This window comes from Typopeltis vanoorti, chromosome 12 (assembly GCF_054136105.1).
Source record: "Typopeltis vanoorti isolate ZY-2024b chromosome 12, IOZ_Tvanoo_1.0, whole genome shotgun sequence".
In the NCBI taxonomy this organism is placed as follows: Eukaryota; Metazoa; Arthropoda; class Arachnida; order Uropygi; family Thelyphonidae; genus Typopeltis; species Typopeltis vanoorti.
This window is the reverse complement of record NC_143560.1, coordinates 39273859-39295578: the sequence shown is the minus strand read 5'-3', so window position 1 is coordinate 39295578 and position 21720 is coordinate 39273859. Positions and strand designations below refer to the sequence as shown.

General features: G+C 35.4%; 1 protein-coding gene across 1 annotated transcript in view; it reads left to right on the top strand.

Moving 5' to 3' along the window:
• The window catches only part of LOC150100719 (uncharacterized), a 102639-nt gene that overhangs the window by 63756 nt on the left and 17163 nt on the right, over positions 1-21720 (top strand). Inside the window, exon 3 of the mRNA XM_090401869.1 lies at positions 21440-21574. Coding sequence (XP_090257995.1) covers positions 21440-21574 — 135 coding nt within the window. The remainder of the gene's footprint in view (positions 1-21439; positions 21575-21720) is intronic.

Here is a 21720-nt window from a genome sequence, read left to right as displayed (position 1 = left end):
TTTCAGGAAAGATGGTTATGATTTTGGAGAATCTGATAAAGATACAGAACTTGGTGACACACGTCCTCTATTGAGGTCAGCATAAGCTTGTTGGTAAGTAGGTTGGGACGGGAGAAAGACCTTGTTTTATCGATTAATTTACATTTAATAAGAAGTCTCACTAAAGAGTTGAGAATTGCATATAAAGTGACATGGTCCAATTTTGCAAAGCCATTACTACACGACTGTTTTCTATTTAAATTAGTTAAAACGGAATTGAATAATAGATCAGTTTGAATGTGAGATGTGTTTATCTCATAGGTATCACTCAGTTATATGTGCAAGAAAACCGTCCCAAAAAGAGGGCGATAAATGGGATATTGTCCTTGGGTCACTATATTAGCATACATGTTAATGATATTGTGAATGGTTTGAGAGGTAATAATCATTCATTTGCGATGACGCAAGGGAGGATGAATGGTAGCTCGGGAGGGTGATGAAAGGTAAAAATGATGCATCTCTGCAAAAGAATTGGATAGAAATTGTGTGAAGCTAAGTGGATATACCAGTCTATTTAAAATTTAGAAATAGGAGCTGAAATGTAAAAAATGCATCGTGAAGATGGTAATAATCTGTGCTAATTATAAAACCATAAGTCTAGACTGGCTTTCATAACAATTTTAGGATAAGGTGGTTCGTCTTCCACCCATCCATCCCTTAGGACGGGTAGAATCCCCTAATTAGAGGTCACGACGAATTAATGCAGCAGGTACGTCACTCCTCTGCTGCATCCCATAAGTACTTTTTGGATGTAGATCTGTGTGTGTGTGTGTGTGTGTGTGTGTGTTCACGAGGCCGCTTTACCTGTTCTGAGGGACAAAAAAAAAAAAAAAAGACTAGTTTCCGGGAGAAAAAAACTACCTCCTAACTCACCATTTGATTGAAAATGGTCTTTTTTGATTGATATATATATATATATATCTATATATATATATATATATATATATATTTAGTTAGTTAGTTAGTTAGTTAGCTGGTCTTGGGTGCGGGCAGTAGGGTTTTTCCCGCCAGTTTATCTGGCGTTTTTCATCCTCCAAGCAAGCAAACCGGCCCCGTGAACATACACTTATACAGTCAAAAATATATCCCCAGCGGCAGACCAGGCGACAGGTCGGTTGGGAGTGGTACTAACAAGAAGTCGCATCTAAGTAACACGCGGACCCTGCAGAGGAAGCGGGAATAACGCGCAGTGAAAGAAGAAGATATATATTGTGTCTAAAACCTTTCCATCCTGTTATGAGGCTGGCTAACTTACCTTCATTTGAAAAGTCCAGCTAAAGGGCCGCATCCTAGATGGGATTTGAACCCAGATCTTGCTATCCAATCCAAATGGCATTGTCGAAACTGACTGACCTGCTGCGGCGACTCTTAGACTATGATAATACTGATCAAAACCAGAATTAATGCTTTGATTGTGTGAGGCGCGCACAAACACACTGACTGACACTTTATATTGGTATTCAGTTTGAGTTGGCTTCTCTTAACATCCACTTTTTGTTAGCTAGTTAGTTCAGAGAGAGAACTATTCTCCTTCTGCCTTATCTGTGGCATCTTATGTTAAGTGCAAACAAGTCCAAGAGTGAATTTCTTTTTCACAGGCATTTTCTCTTTGATCACCCCCCCACCCCACCCGACAATGCCATTCTTTAACTTTGCATGACAAAGGAGTTTATATTACTCATTGTATCTCTCACAAGGCTTACTATCTCAGGAGAAGCCACGATACTTTTTTTTTTTTGGAAATTGTAGGTTACAGGTTTCCATCTTTTTTTTCGATCTAGCTGTAGTCTGCATGTTCTGTAATAGATATTTCTGGATTGCAAGGTTTAACATTCATGTTTCCAAGAGGGCAGAAAACCTTACCATTTCCATACAAGACCAAATAATTCACTTTCAGTCGAAAAACCTTTAGTGAGCTTCCTATCTTAGAGTGGATTCCAAACGAAGGATAAATCCCGCATTGCGCTACTAATTTGTTCCTAGAGTAAAAAAAAAAAAAAAACTCTAGATATTATGTGTAGATTATAAGTTAAATAAAATAAAAGCCTTTGGAAAGAATCAGAACATATCTTTTTAGACATTCAAAATATAAATAGGGTTGCCTAGCGATTAATAATAAACCGAACTTAGAATAAGTTGGGTTTCCTGATATTCTGAAAGCCCCCATGGCTTTATATATCTTCAGCATTATTAAATATTTTTATTTAATAATGAGAGTCCCAAGTTTTAAACAATTATATAATCAACTTAATATTTCTGTTTTCATTATCATTTTAATCAGAATAATTTAGAATTTAATCTAAATAAAATATTTCGCAAAGACTATTGAGAATATAATCAGAATACTTGAGATATAATAATGAATAAATATCGAACGTAAAAATGTGCATGGAAAGTAAAATGCAATATTTTAACGTCAAAATTAATGTCGAGATGAGGATAACCACCGAAGTATATTCATTAGTAAAATTTATGCCCAAGATGTTAAAAATAGACCTCGGGGAATTAATATCAATTACTCATTGCAACATATAAACGACAAAGATTTGAATGATTTAAAAAAGCAGAAACTGGTCTCAGGTGGAAAAGATACTTCAACAGTGAATGGAAGAGTTAAACGGAAATTACTTCGAAGGCCAGACAGTGGAAATATCAGGCTAGGCTGGAAATTGCTAACAAAGAAAAGATTAAGAAAACGGGCTATTGTCTTTTGAAAATAACGTTGAACTGAAGGCCGACTTAGATAAATATTCTCCTGTTTCCTCTTTTATGCTTTTAGACAGAAGACTTATCTTTTGTGAGTCATCCTTTCAGTTGTAAGAAACTACTGATATAAAAGAGTGTGCAGATTGAAGAAGACTAATTCACAGTTAGATGAATGATATTTTGCAACTTTAACAGTTGTGGTTATTTTTGCATCTACCTTGTTATTTTTGCAAATATGTCAGCTGAGTAACCTAATGTCACTAAATGTATGTACTTTTCCTTTAGCCAAATGACTTTCTTCTTCAATAATAATTAGGTGTGAATATGAATAAATAATTCTGCCATTTGCAGTAATGATACAGGGAGTGAAAATTGCAACTCAAAATTAGCTTCAATTACTCTAAACGAAATATAACTTGGATCAACTAATGTGTATGAAGTGGAATAGCTGTTTGAACAGTATGTATGATATGTAGGCGTTTGCAGGAAGGGTCAAGGGGAGTGCCTTACGGCCAAGCCCCCTCTTCCTGGAATTTGAAAATATTATAATTACCTTCATTATACGGTAAATATATAGCAGGTTGTCCTCGCTATGTAGGAGTTAAAAGCGTTCTGTCTGGCGATTGACCTCCTCCTTTCCCTTAAAAATTTCTCTGAAATACTGTGGTCTGATGAGGGGAGAGAAAGATAACATAGTTCATGCATGAAGCAAAGAATTTAACTATGTCATTTATTTTATTTTGAAACATAACGATGAAACTTATGTTTCACTGGATCATTTTCTACACAGCTTTAGTTCATTGACTTCAGTAATGAGGATATATTCAACTTTATTGTCAACATTTACTCATCTAATTTTATTAGCGTAACAAAACGAGCAAGTTTTTTGTATTTAGGATAAAACAAGAGAGTAAAGAGTAGAAGCGATAATAAATTTTGAAAATGGAACGTGTATTAAACGTACTTTCTCCTATTATATATATAGTAAATTGTGACTTACTCTGCTAGCGTATTCTATTACTTTAAACGCCTATTACTCTAATTAGACAAACCAACCAGAAAATACTTGCAATTAACGGATGAGATATATTTTGCGAGATAGGTTAGTGTATGGTGTAGTGGCCTCTAGCGATGAGTCCGGGAACTGCTTGGACATTCCACTGAAGAAAATAATTATGTTAAAAAAAATATATTTTATTAGACATTTGAAAATCTCCCATGAATTATTTAAAAATTGTTCTTATACTTTAAACTAATACTGTTATATATGCGAAGCCTTTTCTTATACTACAGGAGTCCTTCAAATGATAATGAAAAGAAACATTGTCATTAATGTTCATATACAGTGCTTGGAAAGAAGTCAACGGACACCCCCATGGGCAAAGTACATCATGCCATGTAATGAGTCACGTGTTTGTAGCTGGTATAAATTGAAAAAAAATATGATGCTCCCAAGTCAGTGCAACTGTATCCGGGAGAAATAGCTGCGAGAAGGGAACTGACGGAGTTTGAAAGAGGCATTGTGATAGGATGCCATGTTGCAGGCTTATCTGTTCGGCAAATTGTTGACAAATCGGGCCATTCCAGTTCGACAGTCAGTGATACCATACTGAGATGGAATCACAGGGAGTCAATTGCAAGTGCTGCCCGTAGTGGACGACCCACCACACTTACCGTAAAAACCGCCATTAGTCGTCCGATACGTTGAATGCGAAGAACGTCCGGGCATTGACTGAAACACGAATCTGCACAAAAACGAATCACGCTACACCCTCGGCCGAGCAGATAGAGCAGTGTGGGTGTGGCGGATGCCCTGTGAACATCTCAGCGTTCGTAACCCCAACTACGAAATTCGGAGGTGGCGGTGTGACGGATGGCCTTGTTTTTCCTGGTTTGGGTCTCGGACGTCTGTTTGTGGTGCCACGAATACTGAACCCCGAGAGATATCTGAACATTCTGGACAATACAATGCTTCCTACGTTTATAGCGTTTCTACGGAACTGACCATTATCTTTTTCAGCAAGGCAATGCACCATGCCATAAGACTGCTGCTGCTCTAACTGCGTAGTTTGTGTACATGAACGTCACCACACTAGACTAATCTCTACAGAGCTCTGATTTCAAAAAGACCTACTGAACGTATGTGAAATGAACTGGAGCGTCGGGTGAGGTCAAGGAACATCCTCCCCCACATCAGTTTAGGGCCTCATTACATGCCTACAGGATGAATAGTCCAAAATTCCCATTGATCGGTATCGTACGCTTGTGAAAAGTATTCCTTGTAGGATTGCTGTAGTCATCACAGCAAAAGAAGGTCCTACATCTTATTAAGTTGCTCAGACATGACCTTCCCTTAGTAACCCGTGCTGTTCATTGCAAAGGAGAGATTCACTGTCAAGCCATTTCTGAATGTGATCCCTAACCAACTTTTCAAAAATTTTCACGACTGCTTCCGAAATACTGATAGGTCGATAGTTGGATACATTTAATCTTTGTACCACTCTTATGCAGTGGAATTAGCACGCATTCTTTCCATTCCTGTGTAATCTTCCCTGTTCTGAGACTCATTCTATAATCTGCTCAAAGGAATAATCACCTCAGCTAAACACTTAGCATTCGTGCTGATATCTCATTAGTCCCTATTGCCGAATTCTTATTCAGTTCGTGCAAAAGTTCTAGTACCTCCTCCTCATATACCTGGGTTCCTTCTTCCAGTGAAGAGGTAGCAACAGTAAGCAGTGTTGTATACAGTAGGTTGATAGCTTTTATCAAAATGGGCAATCATTAGTTGAACAATCTCATCACCCGCATACCATCTGCATTCAGTAGAGTTATTCTTTCATATTCATTTTTGCTTTTACTTGGAGCATAACGATAGAATTCTTTGGAGTTTTCTTTAGCTTGCAGAGCCAGTTTCTTTTCGCACCACAGTTGACTCTTCTGGCCTACTCCTTGTAATTTTTATAACTGACAACAACCTTATGCACATGGTATTCCTTACACATCTTTTTCCTACGAATCTTTTGCGTAATAAGATTACACATGTATTTCACTCCTACCCTGTTTATTCTTCGAACTCTAGGAACACATTCCGATAATGCATCCTTTAAGTATTTTTCAACGATTCCTACGCACTGTCGAATATATGTCTCATGTATGTTATGAGAATTAAAAAAAAAAAAAAAAAAACAGTAGACACATCGATTCAATCCAGATTCTCAAGTATTCGGTAATCCCAAGGTTATTTTTTCAAGTGAGTTAAATCAATACTTTTGTTGTTTTGTTTTTTATTTTTTCAACTGAAAAAAAATAAAATTCGACCAACTACAATCTTGTTCTACATATTTTTGCGAACTCGAAGCAGACAAATCTTTTGGCCATTTTTTTTTTAGTTTTTTGTATAATAATGGTCCATTATTGTACACCAAAAAAATCGAATGGATGGACCATCAAATTTGATTTTTTTTTTGAAATCAAGCTTCAGTTCGTGGCTGTGACGGATATTAACGTGCCTTTCATACCTAACTTATTACGCAACTTTTACTTGAAGTAAGCCAGACTTAATCTCCAAGGATTTGTTTGGGAATTAGTGGGATAGGCATACTGTAGCAAAGATAATGCAAATCGTTCTAAGTTTATGAATTTATTTTATTAATTTAATTTTTTTTGCGAGAAATCGTACACTCAAGGGGGGAAATGATTAAAGTTTATCAGCTTCCCTTCCGCCTTAGATGCATCTCTAGAGCCAGGAACTCAAGCAAAATTAAGACTTTCAGTTTCACGAGAACTGAAACAAGGCCACTGTGAGCCTCTAATAATTATTGATATTTTAGTTTATTCAGTCAATCTTTTACAAAGTTAAATATTTATTTAACATTTACAGATTCATTACTTGAATCCATATATGTCAATGAATTCGCGAAGGTGGATGTTTTTTCTGGAATATATTCATGTTCGCAGAAGATATGATCATACGCAACATGGGACGGGGTAGGGGAATTTTCAAGCAGACAAAGCTGCACATTTCGGTTTACAAAACGAAACATCCATAAATAAGAACGTATACAAATACTTACGTTAACACGACTATATCGAAATAAGCATATTTCGATATAGTCGAAATAGCACCTCCTATTTCGAAATGAAACATACTAATATATATGTGTGTGTGTGTGTGTGTGTGTGTGTGTGTGTGTGTGTGTGTGTGTGTGTGTGTGTGTGTTCTTATTCCACATCTTTTATACTACGATAAAAGATTAACGGATACTTTCTAGCTTCGCTGTGCACTATTATCAATGGAGCGCGAAAGGAAAACTTTCGGATTTTGAAAGTGGTGTTATAGGATACCATATCAATGACCTATCTGTTTGTAACACTGATAAAGGCCATCATCTCCCAAAATCAACATTAACAGCTGATGGAAATGTGACAATCCCACCTCAGGTGAGAAACGCCCAAAAATATAAGACCTAACTCGAATGGTCGAAAGGGTGGTACAGAAAGCTCTGAAGTCTAATGTGCAAACAATTATTCCAAGAGTCTTTCTTCTGGATTTAGGCCTTTATATAGTATAGGACACTATATAAAGGACCACTATATGGAGCAGTATCAGACTACATACGTACCATGCAGCTTGCGGTAATAAAACCTTTCCAATCGGATAGGAAAGTACCAATGTGACAGATGCCTTAGGAACTTGTGCTCGAGTGCATCATCCAAAATAAAGTTTGGTTTTCACAGGTGTAATGGTCTTGAGCTGTTCCACCTGATATGGACATCCTGGATGTAGCACTTCACACAAAATTATTTCTCATAAGAAAGAATCGTTTTCTTCAAGTATTACGTATGACATTCTTCACAAGATGAGCTTTCCATTTCTAAACATACCACAATCATTCCCTCCTCAGCATCCAAAAACTAGGATTTTTCTTTCGCTCAAGGCGTTACTTGACCTCTGAACAACTATTAACCTTATACAAATCATCTGCCCGTCCATCTATCGAATATTGCTCTCACACTTGGGATGGTGCCAGTACCGTCGACAGGGTGTAGCATAGAGGCATCCTGCTTCATGGCGCGGCTTAATAAGGGCGCTCGTTCAGCCGTATCGTGTTAGATGCCATTGCTACGCTAACAATTCCTCTTAGCGTAGCAAGTGCGGAAAGAAGTTTTTCCAGGCTTAAACTGATTAAAAATTATTTGCGAACAGCAATGACCCAAGAAAGATTGGTTGGTCTATCAACTACATGGATAGAGGCGGACATAGCTTATAATTTTAATTTAGAAGAGCTTATAAATAAACAGTTTTATTCTGCGATATCCCCGGTGTAGAGCAAACATTTAATTACTATTATGTAATCGCTTTGCATTAATGTTTCTCTTGTAATAAAAACAAAATAGCAATTGGAGATTTTCTTATATTTGTCTTATAATCCAGCAGGGAAGATATTTAATTGTTTGCCTCAGGGTGCGATCTAATCTAGCGATGACCCTGGATGGTGTCCATGTGTGAGCGTACTAAATCCACTGAAACGCATGCAGCTGTCGCCCCCCCCCTTCACAGTTCATAAACTCACAGAACAAGTTTCTTTTCCTTCTCTTTCATTCCTTGTACTGCTGTATTCTGGAACGCTCTCCTTATGTTTCCCAAGAAATAAATATAGATCTTCAAATCGAACACGAACAAGTTTCTATTTTCCCAACTCTCCACCCATCCACGATAGTGCTTTAGTACTATAAGTTGACTAACGAACTCATTCGTGTATGGGATCAACTTAAAAAAAGGAAAAAAAAAGTCCATTTGAGATCAACTACGTGACAAGCTCACAGTGATAGCAACCGAAATCACTCGCTTGAAATACCATGTAAATTTCATGTGTTCATAATCATTTATAAAGCTCTTTGTGAATCAGTCATTCGGCATGAAATAACCATCTGCAGTTGAACATTCAAATTGCAACTCGTTCACATTAAAAGAATACTGTGTTAAAAATCTTCTGTGGAGGCTTCTTTGGAGAAACTATCTTTGACACAATTAAAAAATGGTTTTTTGAGAACAGTAATGTGGCATTGGCAAACTGCCGAACAATTAGAGATCTCACCCATTAAAAATAACTATGGGAAAAATACCTTGCATATTTATTTTACTCCTCAAAAAACATCCTAACATTAGAAAACAAAATCTGGTATTAACACTGCGGAGATCGCGGTAGAAAAAATTGCAGCGTAGCTCGCGTGTATCTGAGAGACACATTCATTACTAGTCTGTGCTAAAATGCGATAAAACTTTAAAAAAAAACTGTAAATATAATATATGATGGTTTATTTATTTTCCGTTACAATCTAGAAATTAATGAACAAAGAAAAAACAACTAAACCAATACTATACTGACATCGGAGTTCGCGGTATCTCTCAGATACAATTTACTATGAATATCCCACCTTTACATAACACGTGTTAAACAAAAACTGACTGCATAAAGTGTGGAATATCACTCGTAATATGCATGCGCAGCTATTCATGACCTCCAAGCTATACACTGGATATGTGTAAGAATATTTATATTAAACATTTGTTTGTATCTGGCAGATCAACACTAAAATGATTAGCAAATACCAAACAAATAATATAAAACTCTTGCAATGCAGATTAAAAAAAAAGGGGGGGGGGACAGGTTGGCCGAGTGGATAGCATATCCACTCTCCACCCAAAAGACTGCGGGTTCGAATCCCGCCGTGGGCATGGATGTTTGATTGTCTGTGAAAATAGTGGTGGTGGTCGGCGGTAGATGGCGTTGGTGTAGATAATGAGTTGTAGAGTAGGTGCCCTCCCTCGATGAGTCTTTGGATTCTCTGGAGGTGTTATGTAATAATAATAAACATTGATTTCATAGCCTTCGTTGCTCTGGTGGTAACTTCAACAAATTCATCCCTTCCCCCCGTCTGCGTAATCAAGACAAATAAACCGATTGTATATAAACTTGCAAATGTTAATTAGTAATTGTTCTGGATGTGATGTTTCTACTGATAACCTTCGAAGCTTAGCGGGGTAAATCCATCAATAAACATATCTGATGACGTTAAGTTGAAGTGTTATTTAAATAAAGAAAAAAAAATAGATAGTATATACTACACTACTTACTAATATCTATAAATACCCCACTTGCTATTAATATTAATAACAAAATGAAATTAAAATATAATCTAATTAATAATAACCATTGTTGCCAATATCTGAAATAAATGCTAAATGAATAAATATATTGTATTTGAAAATATTAGTTATGTGATTTACAAATTTGACATTTCGAATAAAAACTATGATGCAGTTATATTTAATATATAACAAATTCTATGTGATATATCATTCTAATGCTTAAGAACTAAAACTGATTTTTAAATGAGGACAACGTTAGTGAAATTGTAGTGCCGTGAACTGTCATGAACATCCATTTTTTGGTCCCTTCCTTTTAATATCGATTTTATTCTGTTTTATTTTCTTTAACCAAATAAATATCAGAAAACGGTAGTTGTCTGTTCTACTACTGTAGATAACTTCTTGAGCGGAAACCGATTTTTTTAAAAGTTGGGATTAAAAAGAGTTCCACCGACTACTTTGGGAATAAAAGGCGATGGAGTTATTTATTTACAAATAATAGCACCTGCAATAAATAAAAAATAAATAAATAAAAAATCGTTGGTATTTTTAATGTATTTTGTAATAGTTGATATCAGCTGACATTTATCGCACAAATGAAACGGTGTGTGCAGGTTAATTCTTTCGTTAAGAAAATGTCATATTACTCGCTGAAGTGGTCGCATCCTAAAACAAACGTCAGTATATCTAAAAGTTTGTCTATTTGGTTGAGCCTTTCCAGAAACAAGCAAATTAAAGTTTGCCTCAAAACTAAAAACAATCTGAAAATGCAAAATGGTATTTGGATAAAATATGACAAACGAAGTGCGCCCTACATTTGTCTAAAATATTGTATTTTTGGTATTGTACTTTTATCAGTGCTATTTTTAAGGATTTCTGGTGCATTTTCTATAGATATTAAAGTCAATATTCCGATCACTTTGGTTATCTGTAAACATATTCATGGTTAAACATCTTTTGATGGATCGCAATGCGCTGGAGACACGACATAGCCCTAGTTAATGATAAAGCAGGAAAAAGACGTAATAACACTTTGAGTAACGTAATAAAAGTTAAAATCTTAGCGCCTACTGTAGCGACATATATAATAAGATGGCAAAATTGATGTTGAGATGTTTTCTATATATTTAATATTTATGTATATTTCATATTATCCTCTAGCGTCGGAATTTGGAGGTTGTTCCTTAGTATTTTCTTATTGTTAAACCATTAAAAAAAGTGATTTTTAACTATTACAAATTCAATTTTCGTCCATTTTGCGCTCAGTTTTGAAACGTTGAGTAACTGCAATCTCCTTACTGAAAGTATAGTACAAATATGGTTCCTTCATGTCTCAGACAACTTTTTTTTGTTTACTAGTCTTACATAATCAAGCAAACATAATTTCCTACCATTCAGATCCGGTACTATTGGAAGGACTTTTTACATCATTTAAGTTTGTTTATTACCGTCATTTCAAAACATAAATGAAAAAAGTTTAAGTACTTTTTGCTTAGTCAATGACGAGTATAATTTTTGTTTTGCTACCACTGACGAGAACAATGAGGAAGATGGCCATTAAATATACTGCGCAGACGAAAAGCGAAAGACGATTGGGTTACCGTGACAAGGTCTTGTTTCTCCAGAGCACTATTGGGTTAATAAAGGAGGTCACTTGGCTAAAGGTCAGGGATTCTTGACTGATGAGGTAACGCATTTCAGAAGATTAAAGAACATATTGTGGATATAGACAGGTTCACGAAGTAATCACGGTACGCCCATCACTTAATGGATGTATTATTTAAATGTTATTTAGAATTGTTGAGAGAAAAAATTCCCCGTACTGGGGATGGGGGGGGGGGGGAGAGAAGAAAGAAAACAAACCGTTCTGAATCAGTAGACCGTACGATTTTTTTTTTTTTTTTGTACGAAAAACTGCACATTTGCTTTGGATTTAATATTGATTCCAAAGCAATTATGATGTGTATACGTCTATCGGTTTTTCGTTAAATCATCAGAAATAGCATTCATAAAGGCCATACAAAACAGCAAATAAACATGATTTAACAATAATACCCTCTCCTACACAACCATGTGCACATTACGATTTTTAAATCAGTGTCAGCTGAAAATGTATCCCACAGTTAGCACATATACGATTTCCAAGAAAGAACATTAGTGTTTTAAATGCAACTATTTATTGAAAAATTAAGACAGCAGTAAAGACAATTTTTCAGTTGGTACGAAAAAGTTCAGTATACGCTTTCATGTTTAGCTTAGCATACATCCAACCTGTAACTGAACCTTACCATATGCACGCCAGCGTTTCTTGGGGAAACTGCAGCAACAGAACAGATTTTTATGTACACCTTTACCTCACTCACAGAAAAAGAAAATCTAAGATTGATCGACTAATTACGAGGTAGCCACCTTTGATTCCTTTCTTTCCAGTTACCTATTTTTTTTTTTTATTTGAATACATTAATACTATTACTACTTAATACATTTTGTCATCAGGTGAATTGGTGAGTTCACTGTAAGTGCATGCGAGCCTGTCCCATTCTAATCGAAGAACAACCGCCTTTAGGTCACATAGTGATCCAGAGTTTAGTCTGAAAAATATTTGCATTTAAAATAATTGCTTCAGTAACTCAAGCTGAAAAACAACACAATATTTCCCATTCGGCGCAATTTCCGAAAGTTAGCCGGAGAGTTAAGCCTACTCCCTACTGAAATTAAAAGGCATTTATAGAATTATTTTATTTATGAAGTAGCATTGACAATAAAAGAAAATTAGTTCGGTCGTGTAGCCAATATTTCGTCACGCTAGCAGAGAAATATTTTCTTTCCTGTTGTAAGGAAAAATAATATTTCAAAGATTTTTTTGGTGTTAAATTTAGATGACTTAAATTTCTTGAGCTTGCCTAAACCTCTTCTATGTTTATTTGTATCAATATTGATTTTATGTTTCAAAATCTGTACTCTCACCATCTCAAACTTGCAGCTATAAATGTTATTTGTGTCCCGCTATTCTTTCTATTTTGACTATATGCTATAATTCCTCGATAGATCATGTACATTAGGAAAATCTACTATTAAAACTCGAAGTGAATCACGAAGACTGATTTCAGTTTGTTCCAGGCATTAAAACAAAATTATGTGCAGGTGAAACAAGTAACTGAGGAAGCACAGGATCTTGGGATTGTGGTGGAACGAAATTTGAAATTCAAGGACATATTGCAAAGGTAGCATACACAACTCAAGAGAATTGCTGCAATGGTAGTAATTTCATTGTATAAGGCCCTCAGCAGGCCACACCTGGATTATTGGGCTCAAATCTGGTTACCGGGATTCGGAAGCGATGAAAATACTTTGGAGAGGGTGCAGAGGCAGTTGAAAAAAATGATTTCAGGGATGTGGAATGTTAGCTATGAGGATAAATTGAAGTCCTGTAATTTTCAGAGTTCGGCTCTTAAAAGGCAAAGAGGCGATATGATCGAGACGCTTAAGCTGTTGAGAGGTGGCGTTTACCGGATGGATATGAAAGATTTTTCAGGTAGTGAACAGTTTGAACGTGGAGTGGTGGGTGAGTATGATGTGAATGCTAAGAGTGTAAGCAAGCTAAGCTTCTGTATATGTATGATGCAGGCTGGAGAAAGTTTCTGTTAAGTCTGTAGACTTTTGTAATATGTGTGTACTTCTTATATAATAATGTATGCAATTGTTTATGGTATAAACCTTTCACCCTCCCTCAGTGAGTCTTTGACTCCAAAAGAGTTAATGTAATAACTGTTAAGTTAGTTTACTTCTCTAACCAGTAAACAACCTGTCTGATTGTTGGAAGTTTTTTCGCTTGGTTATACTATAAATTAAAGATACCAAGAAATTATACACTTGGTTTCAGTGGCGGCTTGTACATAATCACTGCGAAACTGCAGCATCCCCAAGGAAAAAAACGAAAAAGTTAAATTTTGTTTGTGTTTGTAAATAATAAATGCTTACATTATATAAATGCAATACAACATGTTAAAGGTTACAGCTTATGTTTCGACATTGATTGAATAGTTAATTGGAATTGTTCGATTAACGCTTTAGATTACGAAACAAATGCACTGCGCTCTAACGCAGTGTCGAATTCACAAGTGAATCTGACACTGCTCATTGAGCAGTGTCGCTATAGATAAATTGTATGCTTGCGCGCGTTATTTCCGTGAGATAGGAAACTTTTCTTAGTGGTGTGTGTTCGTGGTTAGGGTGAAATATTTTTGGTAAATTTTATTTTATTGTTAAAATAACATTATTTATTTATTATAGATACAAGGCTGAATTATGACGAGTGTCACTGTTGAAAATAATTATATTTTCTCAATTATCGTTACATGGAAAAATATAAATTAAAAATAAAGGTTGTCCCACTTTTCATTAAAATTACAAATTTTAATGAAAAGGTTATTGAAATATTTTTCAAGGCAAAAATAGAATGGATTTTATTTTCAATAATATTTTTGATAAAGCAAATTTTTTTAATATGTAAATTTATTTATTAATAAATTGGTTACTGATTACGAAAAAATGAATTATTTTTCTTATTTTGTACATGCAGCACCTCCACTGCTTAGTTTAATCTTTATCCAAGTGTAAGCAAACAACGTTTGTGCCTGAAGTATTTTCAGATATACGAGTTGCCCCAGTCCTAAAAATACTTCAGGCACAAACTTTGTTTGTTATACTTGGATAAAGCGTTAAACCAAGTATATAATTTCTTGGTATCTTTAATTTATATTAGCCTGTCTGATTATATCACCATAGCTGAGGTCAAGTTCATTCACATGGAGTTCTAAAATTTCCTGCCTAGTACTTTATTTGTATGTGGTCGTTTGGGTGAATTACGGGGTTAAAACTCTTTTCGCCAAAGATTAACCAACTCTGGAATCAGCTTGTTAAAAAAAAAAAAAAATTATTAAAATAATAATACTCTTATTTTTATATTTTTTACTCTTATTTTTTTTACACTTAGTCATATGAGTTACCACGAAGCTATGCAGTTCTTTAAGATGGTTTAATTTTTTTTTAAAAAAATTAATAATTGAAATTTTGTAATGTACTAGTGGGATTTGAAGTGAATAATTTTTTAACATTTGTACTATTACTTATACTTGATTAACGTATTTAAATTCTGAAGTATACTTGCATCCACTGAATAAGTAGAGGCTTTCCAGAAAAAATACCGGTACTAAAACTGGTCAAACCAAATAAATGCATGCATTCATAATTTAATAACCTAAGAAAGTTCATTGTTCACTAGCAAAATTTTACGCCCACATGACCGCCTGTGCTATTCTAATCAGTACTTGTCAAGAAGGCACCACTGAAATATTTCCCAGCAGTGAAAATGGGGAGGGGCACGTAGTCTACCACTCTCCGTCTCTACCACCTAATCCACCAACTACAGCGAACCGCCGCTACCATCATCATCATATAACAATCACCATATAAAAATCCCTCTTCGCGACGAGAATCGAACTTAGGCCTTTTCTAATCAACATGCCTTCTTCTATAATAAGTTTAGTTTAATCAAGTGAAAAATAAACTTTCAATTGCCTTCTTCTAATTGCGCTACAGAGGCGCTTTTCTTTCCACACAAAACAATACAGTATTATTTATTTTTGATGCGTTAGGAAATTATGCTCTTCCATAGCCTGAGTGATGTTCAGTGGCGAATTCTCCATGCTTGCTGCACAAGCTCATTAATTGAGAAAGAAGTAATATTTATTTGTTAATAAATGCATGCATTTATAAGCATTCCATTTAGGCTTTTATTTTTGTAGACAATGTGCAAGCTAAAGACTCTGTATATAAAATATACAGAAGATGTCTTAAGCTTGCACGGCAATAATTGAGCTTTGCATTGTGTATCAAAGGCCATGCTTGCTCGTCTAGTCAAAGCTACCGTGGCTTGCTATGTTGTAGGAGCTTCCAGGTCCTCGCAGCAGCACTGTGATTTCATGCGTGTACATAGCCATTTCATGTCGTCTCACTCTGTTGCTTAAACAGGCCATACGCAGTCAAAGTAGCTCTAGCCAGTGAGCTTCAGCCAGCCTTTACAAGTGTGCATCTTGCTTGGAAAAATTAAGTTAGAACCAACTTTTTATGACGATGTTATTGACCAGTTCATAAAGAAGAACCGTAGGGTAGAATTTGTATTCAAGTAACTAAATTGAAAAAGATAGAATATCATTTGTGAAATAAATGTTGTATTTATATGATTAAATGTCCATACATTTCTAAATATATAGTTTTAAATGGTCAGTAATTCATTATTCTGCTAATCAGACTTCAATCACACCTCTCACTCCCTGAATGATAAGAGCAAGCGTGAATTTCAAGACCAGCATTCACCCCTGGTGTCGTTTAAAAAGATCCCGGTTTGAATTCTGTCTAGGATGCAAACCTTTATAAGGGCTTATCAGCCGAAGGTGAGTTAGCCTGTCTCATATGTGGGACTAGCAGGTGTTGCTTCAACCGCAATTCCAAGTAATCCATACCCATTTTATGAATAGTACTATGGATTATTAGGAAAAGAGCCCATTTCCTAATAATCCATAGGCTTTACTTTATACTTACTATTATAAGGCTTAAAAGAGAAAATTGGAGTCACTGGAAACCTTAGAGTGCATATGAAAAGAATGATAACACTGACAGACATCACATCATTATAACATTAGTTTTCATTTGTTTATGCAGCTTCACCCACAAAGTCGATCATACTATTTAATTCTCCTGCTACCACATTACTATCATCAATGCCATCTACTGCCTATCATCGCCAACAGTATATCTTTAGTGTGTAAATTGTGTGTGTTCTGAAGGCCGATTTGTCTGTGCTTGGGATGAAAAACCAGAGTTTCCGGGAGAACCCTGCTAATGAGATTAGCTAACTCATCTTCAATTGAAAAAAAAACTAAGGAATTTCCTCATAATGATGAGAAGCGAACCTAGGTCTTTTCCAATCAAAGGATACAACAAGATGTACAACTTTTATAAAAATTTAAAATCCTTTCGAAAGTCTATTTTTCACTTGGTTAGACTATAATAAATTTAGTTTAATCCTTTATCCAAGTGTGAGCAAACAAAGTTTGCACCTGAAAGTATCTTCAGGACTGGGGAAAGGTGGTACAACACCGGGCAACTTGTTGTAAAGGTGGAGCAAGCTAACATCACTCCTATCTCAGTATCTCCCATAATGCAAAACACATCTCCTTGTGGATATGTATAATGTTATGCATTAAGGGAAGGGCCACTACCCAGACTAGTTTTGACCTTTATTGAGTTTTCTCTTCAGTGGGAGCCAGTCCCAAGTGGAGATACCAGGCAGAAGCATGAGCAAGGTCATCTCTACCTATAGGAGTTGCCAAACAGTGTGCCACCTTTTTATTAAATTACTCTGGATTGCTCCACCTTTACAACAAGTTGCCCGGTGTTGTACCACCTTTCCCCAGTCCTGAAGATACTTTCAGGTGCAAACTTTGTTTGCTCACACTTGGATAAAGGATTAAACAAAATTTATTATAGTCTAACCAAGTGAAAAATAAACTTTCAACATCTTTCTCTAAATCCAGAGTAATTTAATAAAAAGGTGGCACACCGTTTGGCAACTCCTATAGGTAGAGATGACCTTGCTAATGCTTCTGCCTGGTATCTCCACTCGGGCCTGGCTCCCACTGAAGAGACCTCAATAAAGGTCAAAACTAGTCTGGGTAGTGGCCCTTCCCTTAATGCATAACATTATACATATCCACAAGGAGATGTGTTTTGCATTATGGGAGATCCTGAGATAGGAGTGATGTTAGCTTGCTCCACCTTTACAACAAGTTGCCCGGTGTTGTACCACCTTTCCTCAGTCCTGAAGATACTTTCAGGCGCAAACTTTGTTTGCTCACACTTGGATAAAGGATTAAACTAAATTTATTAAAATCCTTTCCTTGCAAACAACCAGAACTTCAGGAGGTGCTATACAAATAAATAAAATAAATCCTCCATCTTTTTATTCCATAAAGCAAATAAAACTCTTTTAGTCCTAATTTTTTTTTATGGAAATTGGTTTCTCCCTTTAGCCTCACCAGAAAGCTAAGTCCATTGCTATCAATGATTTTAAAGTATCAGTGCAAGAGCATGGCAGGTAACTGCTGTCATCTCTTGATCCTAAACCCTAGCAATTGAACTTGCCTGAAATCACTTTTTCTGAGATGTTGGGGTTAAAATTCCCACTTTCTGGGAGGCAAATAGTCTGCCTGCCTATGCCAGAGATTTGATCTAATATAAAATTGGTAGTAAAAATATATTTAACTAGCTAGCCTAGTTTCTTGAAACAACTCTAGTTTGCTTATTCAGGAAATAAATGAATTAAAACAAAAAGTTTAAGCTACAAGCAAGTAATGATCATAATGCCAAATATTAAAAAAAAAAAGCACTAATAGTGGAATGCATGCATATGCTACGTTGCAACTTGATTAGTGTTATTATGCGTACTGGCATCTACATGCATGCTTTGACTAGTGTTTTACCAGAAGTCCAGACTTGATGTTAGATCATGTTTTGTTGCGCTGTGTGGATTTCAGATAACTCTTTAAAAGCTCTAGAATCAAAACTGTAATCTGTTTAGATCAGTTCATTGCTATATTACTTTATGTATTTTAATTCTGTTACATGTGCCGTCAATCCTGATTTGTGTTTTCTTTTTTTCTCTACATCCTTAAAATGTCCCGACATGATTATCTCTTGATCTGCCTGCCTGTCTTACGTAACACAAACCACAGATACAGGCAATCTTGTGACAACCAGGTTTTTTTAAGTAACAGATGAGGAAGTTTTGAAGGCCTAATATAACTTGAAATCTTGTTGAATGGGAAGGAGGCAAGTTTAATCCCTTTTCAACATTGTAACTGATGGACCATATGTAGGAGAGAAGTACTGCTCCTTTATAATCTTGTTTTTCTTGTTTGTTTGGTAGAGAATACTAAGTCTCCAGCTCTTCAAAAAGAATATCAACAGGTTCCTTTTCTCTTGATCCTTGCCCACACGAGACTTGCATTTGCAAAACAATAATTAGTTATTATATCCAAAAAATGTAAAAATAGGTTGTTTTTTTTATTGTTGTGATATGACAGAGTTAATATACATTGTAAATGAATACAAATCTGATAGTAAAACAGTATACAGTATATATATTTTTTGACTAGCCATTTTTTGTAAACTTGGTATCCCCTTCTATTCAAGACACTTTTTTGCTTATCCAACATTGTATAAATCTCAAATCCACTGTCTTAGAATGCTGCTTTCACATTTTGAGTAGTACTCCAAAAACTTTCCTCAGAATACTCGATGCTATCCAGAAGAGGGCAAATCTGCTCATTAGACTCCCCACCCTCGACATACTCTGTCATAAACCAACTCCAGTCACTTGTTCACAGATGCTTTGTTTCTGCACTGTCTGTTTTTAATAAATATTTTCATTGACACTGCTCTACGAAACTGGTTACCAATACTCCTTCACTTTCCTCAAAACATGTAAAAACATGAGTAGCTGGAGTATCCATATACATAATCCTCAAACTAATGGAACAAAACTCATCAAGAAGCTGTTTCAAGAACATCTGTTCTTGAAACAGCTTCTCCATATTGCTTTCCCCAGTAACCACACTCTCCAACTGTTCAAGAAGCATATCAATATGCTCACACACAGCACCACTGTGTTAGGTTTTGTGACCTCTATTGTGTAGAGACCAAACTCTCTAAGACCACAATTCATATAATAGCTTGCTTTGAATACGTTTAACACATTGCATTCACCACTCACTCGGATTTTACTTATGCACCACTCATATGACCCATATACAGCTTTCAGGGATGAGCTCTCATCCTTCTACTGCCTATTATTTATTATTATGCAATACCCCCCCCCCCCTTTATCTATCTAAGAGACTTCTCGCTCCAACTTATGTGTTAATCATATCACTCCGCCTCCTGTCTGTCAAGCACTGCAGAGAACATTCCCTCTGTCTGTTTTTCATACTCAACATTGCAGTCTCAAAATAGTCTTTTACCTCTAGACTTTTTATTAGTCAGTGTACTTCACACTTTGTCATGAGTTATTTTCATAATTTTTTTTTGCAGTGTATCCCCAGAACTTGACTTATTAACAGCCAACATCTTCAGATTATTCATACCAGATTTGCATATCAAGCAAAACCAAATCAGTACAATATGCCTCATCCCATTTCCTCTAGCTAAACTGCATGATGGCAATGTTGACAAGACTAAGCTAACATTCCCTTTATCTGCTGCAAGCAACCACTGACCTATTTCAATCCTCTCATAGCAGAAGCACAAAAGGATTGGAATTTAGCATGATCTGCAAACAACTTACTCCTCTTAGACTCTGAACTATATGCTTGCAGAACAGAATCCTGTGATATGTTCTGCAAGCATATCACATATATAATCCTACTCTTTTTTCGAGACATTGCTCCACCATACTCAACTTGCCACCATCGCTGTATTCAGGCTACCAGTTGTCTGTCCCTTTCAATTTCAACAATAATTTGTTTTGAAGTTTTCTATCAAACATGTTTGAAAAATCACTGCATGAGCATCTGTGCCAATACAGTTGTCCAATGTCTAGTTGATAGTGAATATAGTTATCACCCTGTTATAAAATGCAACTAGGTTTATTGTAAGATCTTTTCTTAAGACAATATCTGGGTTAAGCCAGTTACTAAATAAGTTGGCCTCTCATATAGTAAACACTGCTATAAAAAACCCACTCAATATAACAGAGTACTGAAAAGTCCTAACTAGGTATAATGCATTAAAGCTAAAAGAAGTTTGCTACAGTAAACTATCCATCATAACAAATTATTCCTGTAGTCTTTATGAATCTTATGTAGTGCGGATGAAGTGTGCCTTGTTAGTAGGTCCAGAAGACCACCTAAAATCTTCTTAAGTTATATTTTAAGGAATCACTGAATATAGCCTTCATTATTATAAATGCTCATAACTTTTAAAGCACAGCAATCTACACTGCTGAACTAAAGATTGCTGATAATGGATAGAACTAGGAATAGTAAGTGCTGCACTTCATTTTGATTATCATCTGCTCCTGCACTGTATGCTACTTTAGTGATTCCTCTGTTCAGGAAGGAATTGATAATTTGATGAACTTCAGAAGATGGCACAGTACTATTGTCAGGGATGTTGGTTCATCCCTTTCTCTTATCAATTATTACTTGCTTTTATCAATTATTACAGCATTTTTCTTGTTAATGGCTTAATGACATTAAAAATGTTTTTATGTAAATGATAAAACATATTTCAATAAAAAGCCATTCCAAATGCATATTGCAAAAATCTATGCTTTAAAGTATATATCAATGTTCAAATCATTCATAGAATTTCAACAAGATTATGACATTTCATTGTTATTCTGTAACTAGTTACAAAACTATTTTTGTCATACTTATGATGACATATAAACTAAGACAAATATATTGAATATTTTAGGTGAAGAGAGCTATGTACAAATGTATGGTAGACAAAAAAAATGGTCTTCAGTCTATTGATGTGATGTGTGAAAGACTAACAAGTATTTCTGATTGGACAGCCAAATATAATTATCCCCCTCCTCAACTAACAAGTGTAAGTAGAAAACACCTAACTACTTAAAGAATATATGATACTTAATTCTAATGCTAAATTGAAATGCATGTCTCTATAATACTATTGATGTGAAGAACTTTTTTTTTATCCTGTTATGTACAGTATATAAAATTACAGAAAATTCC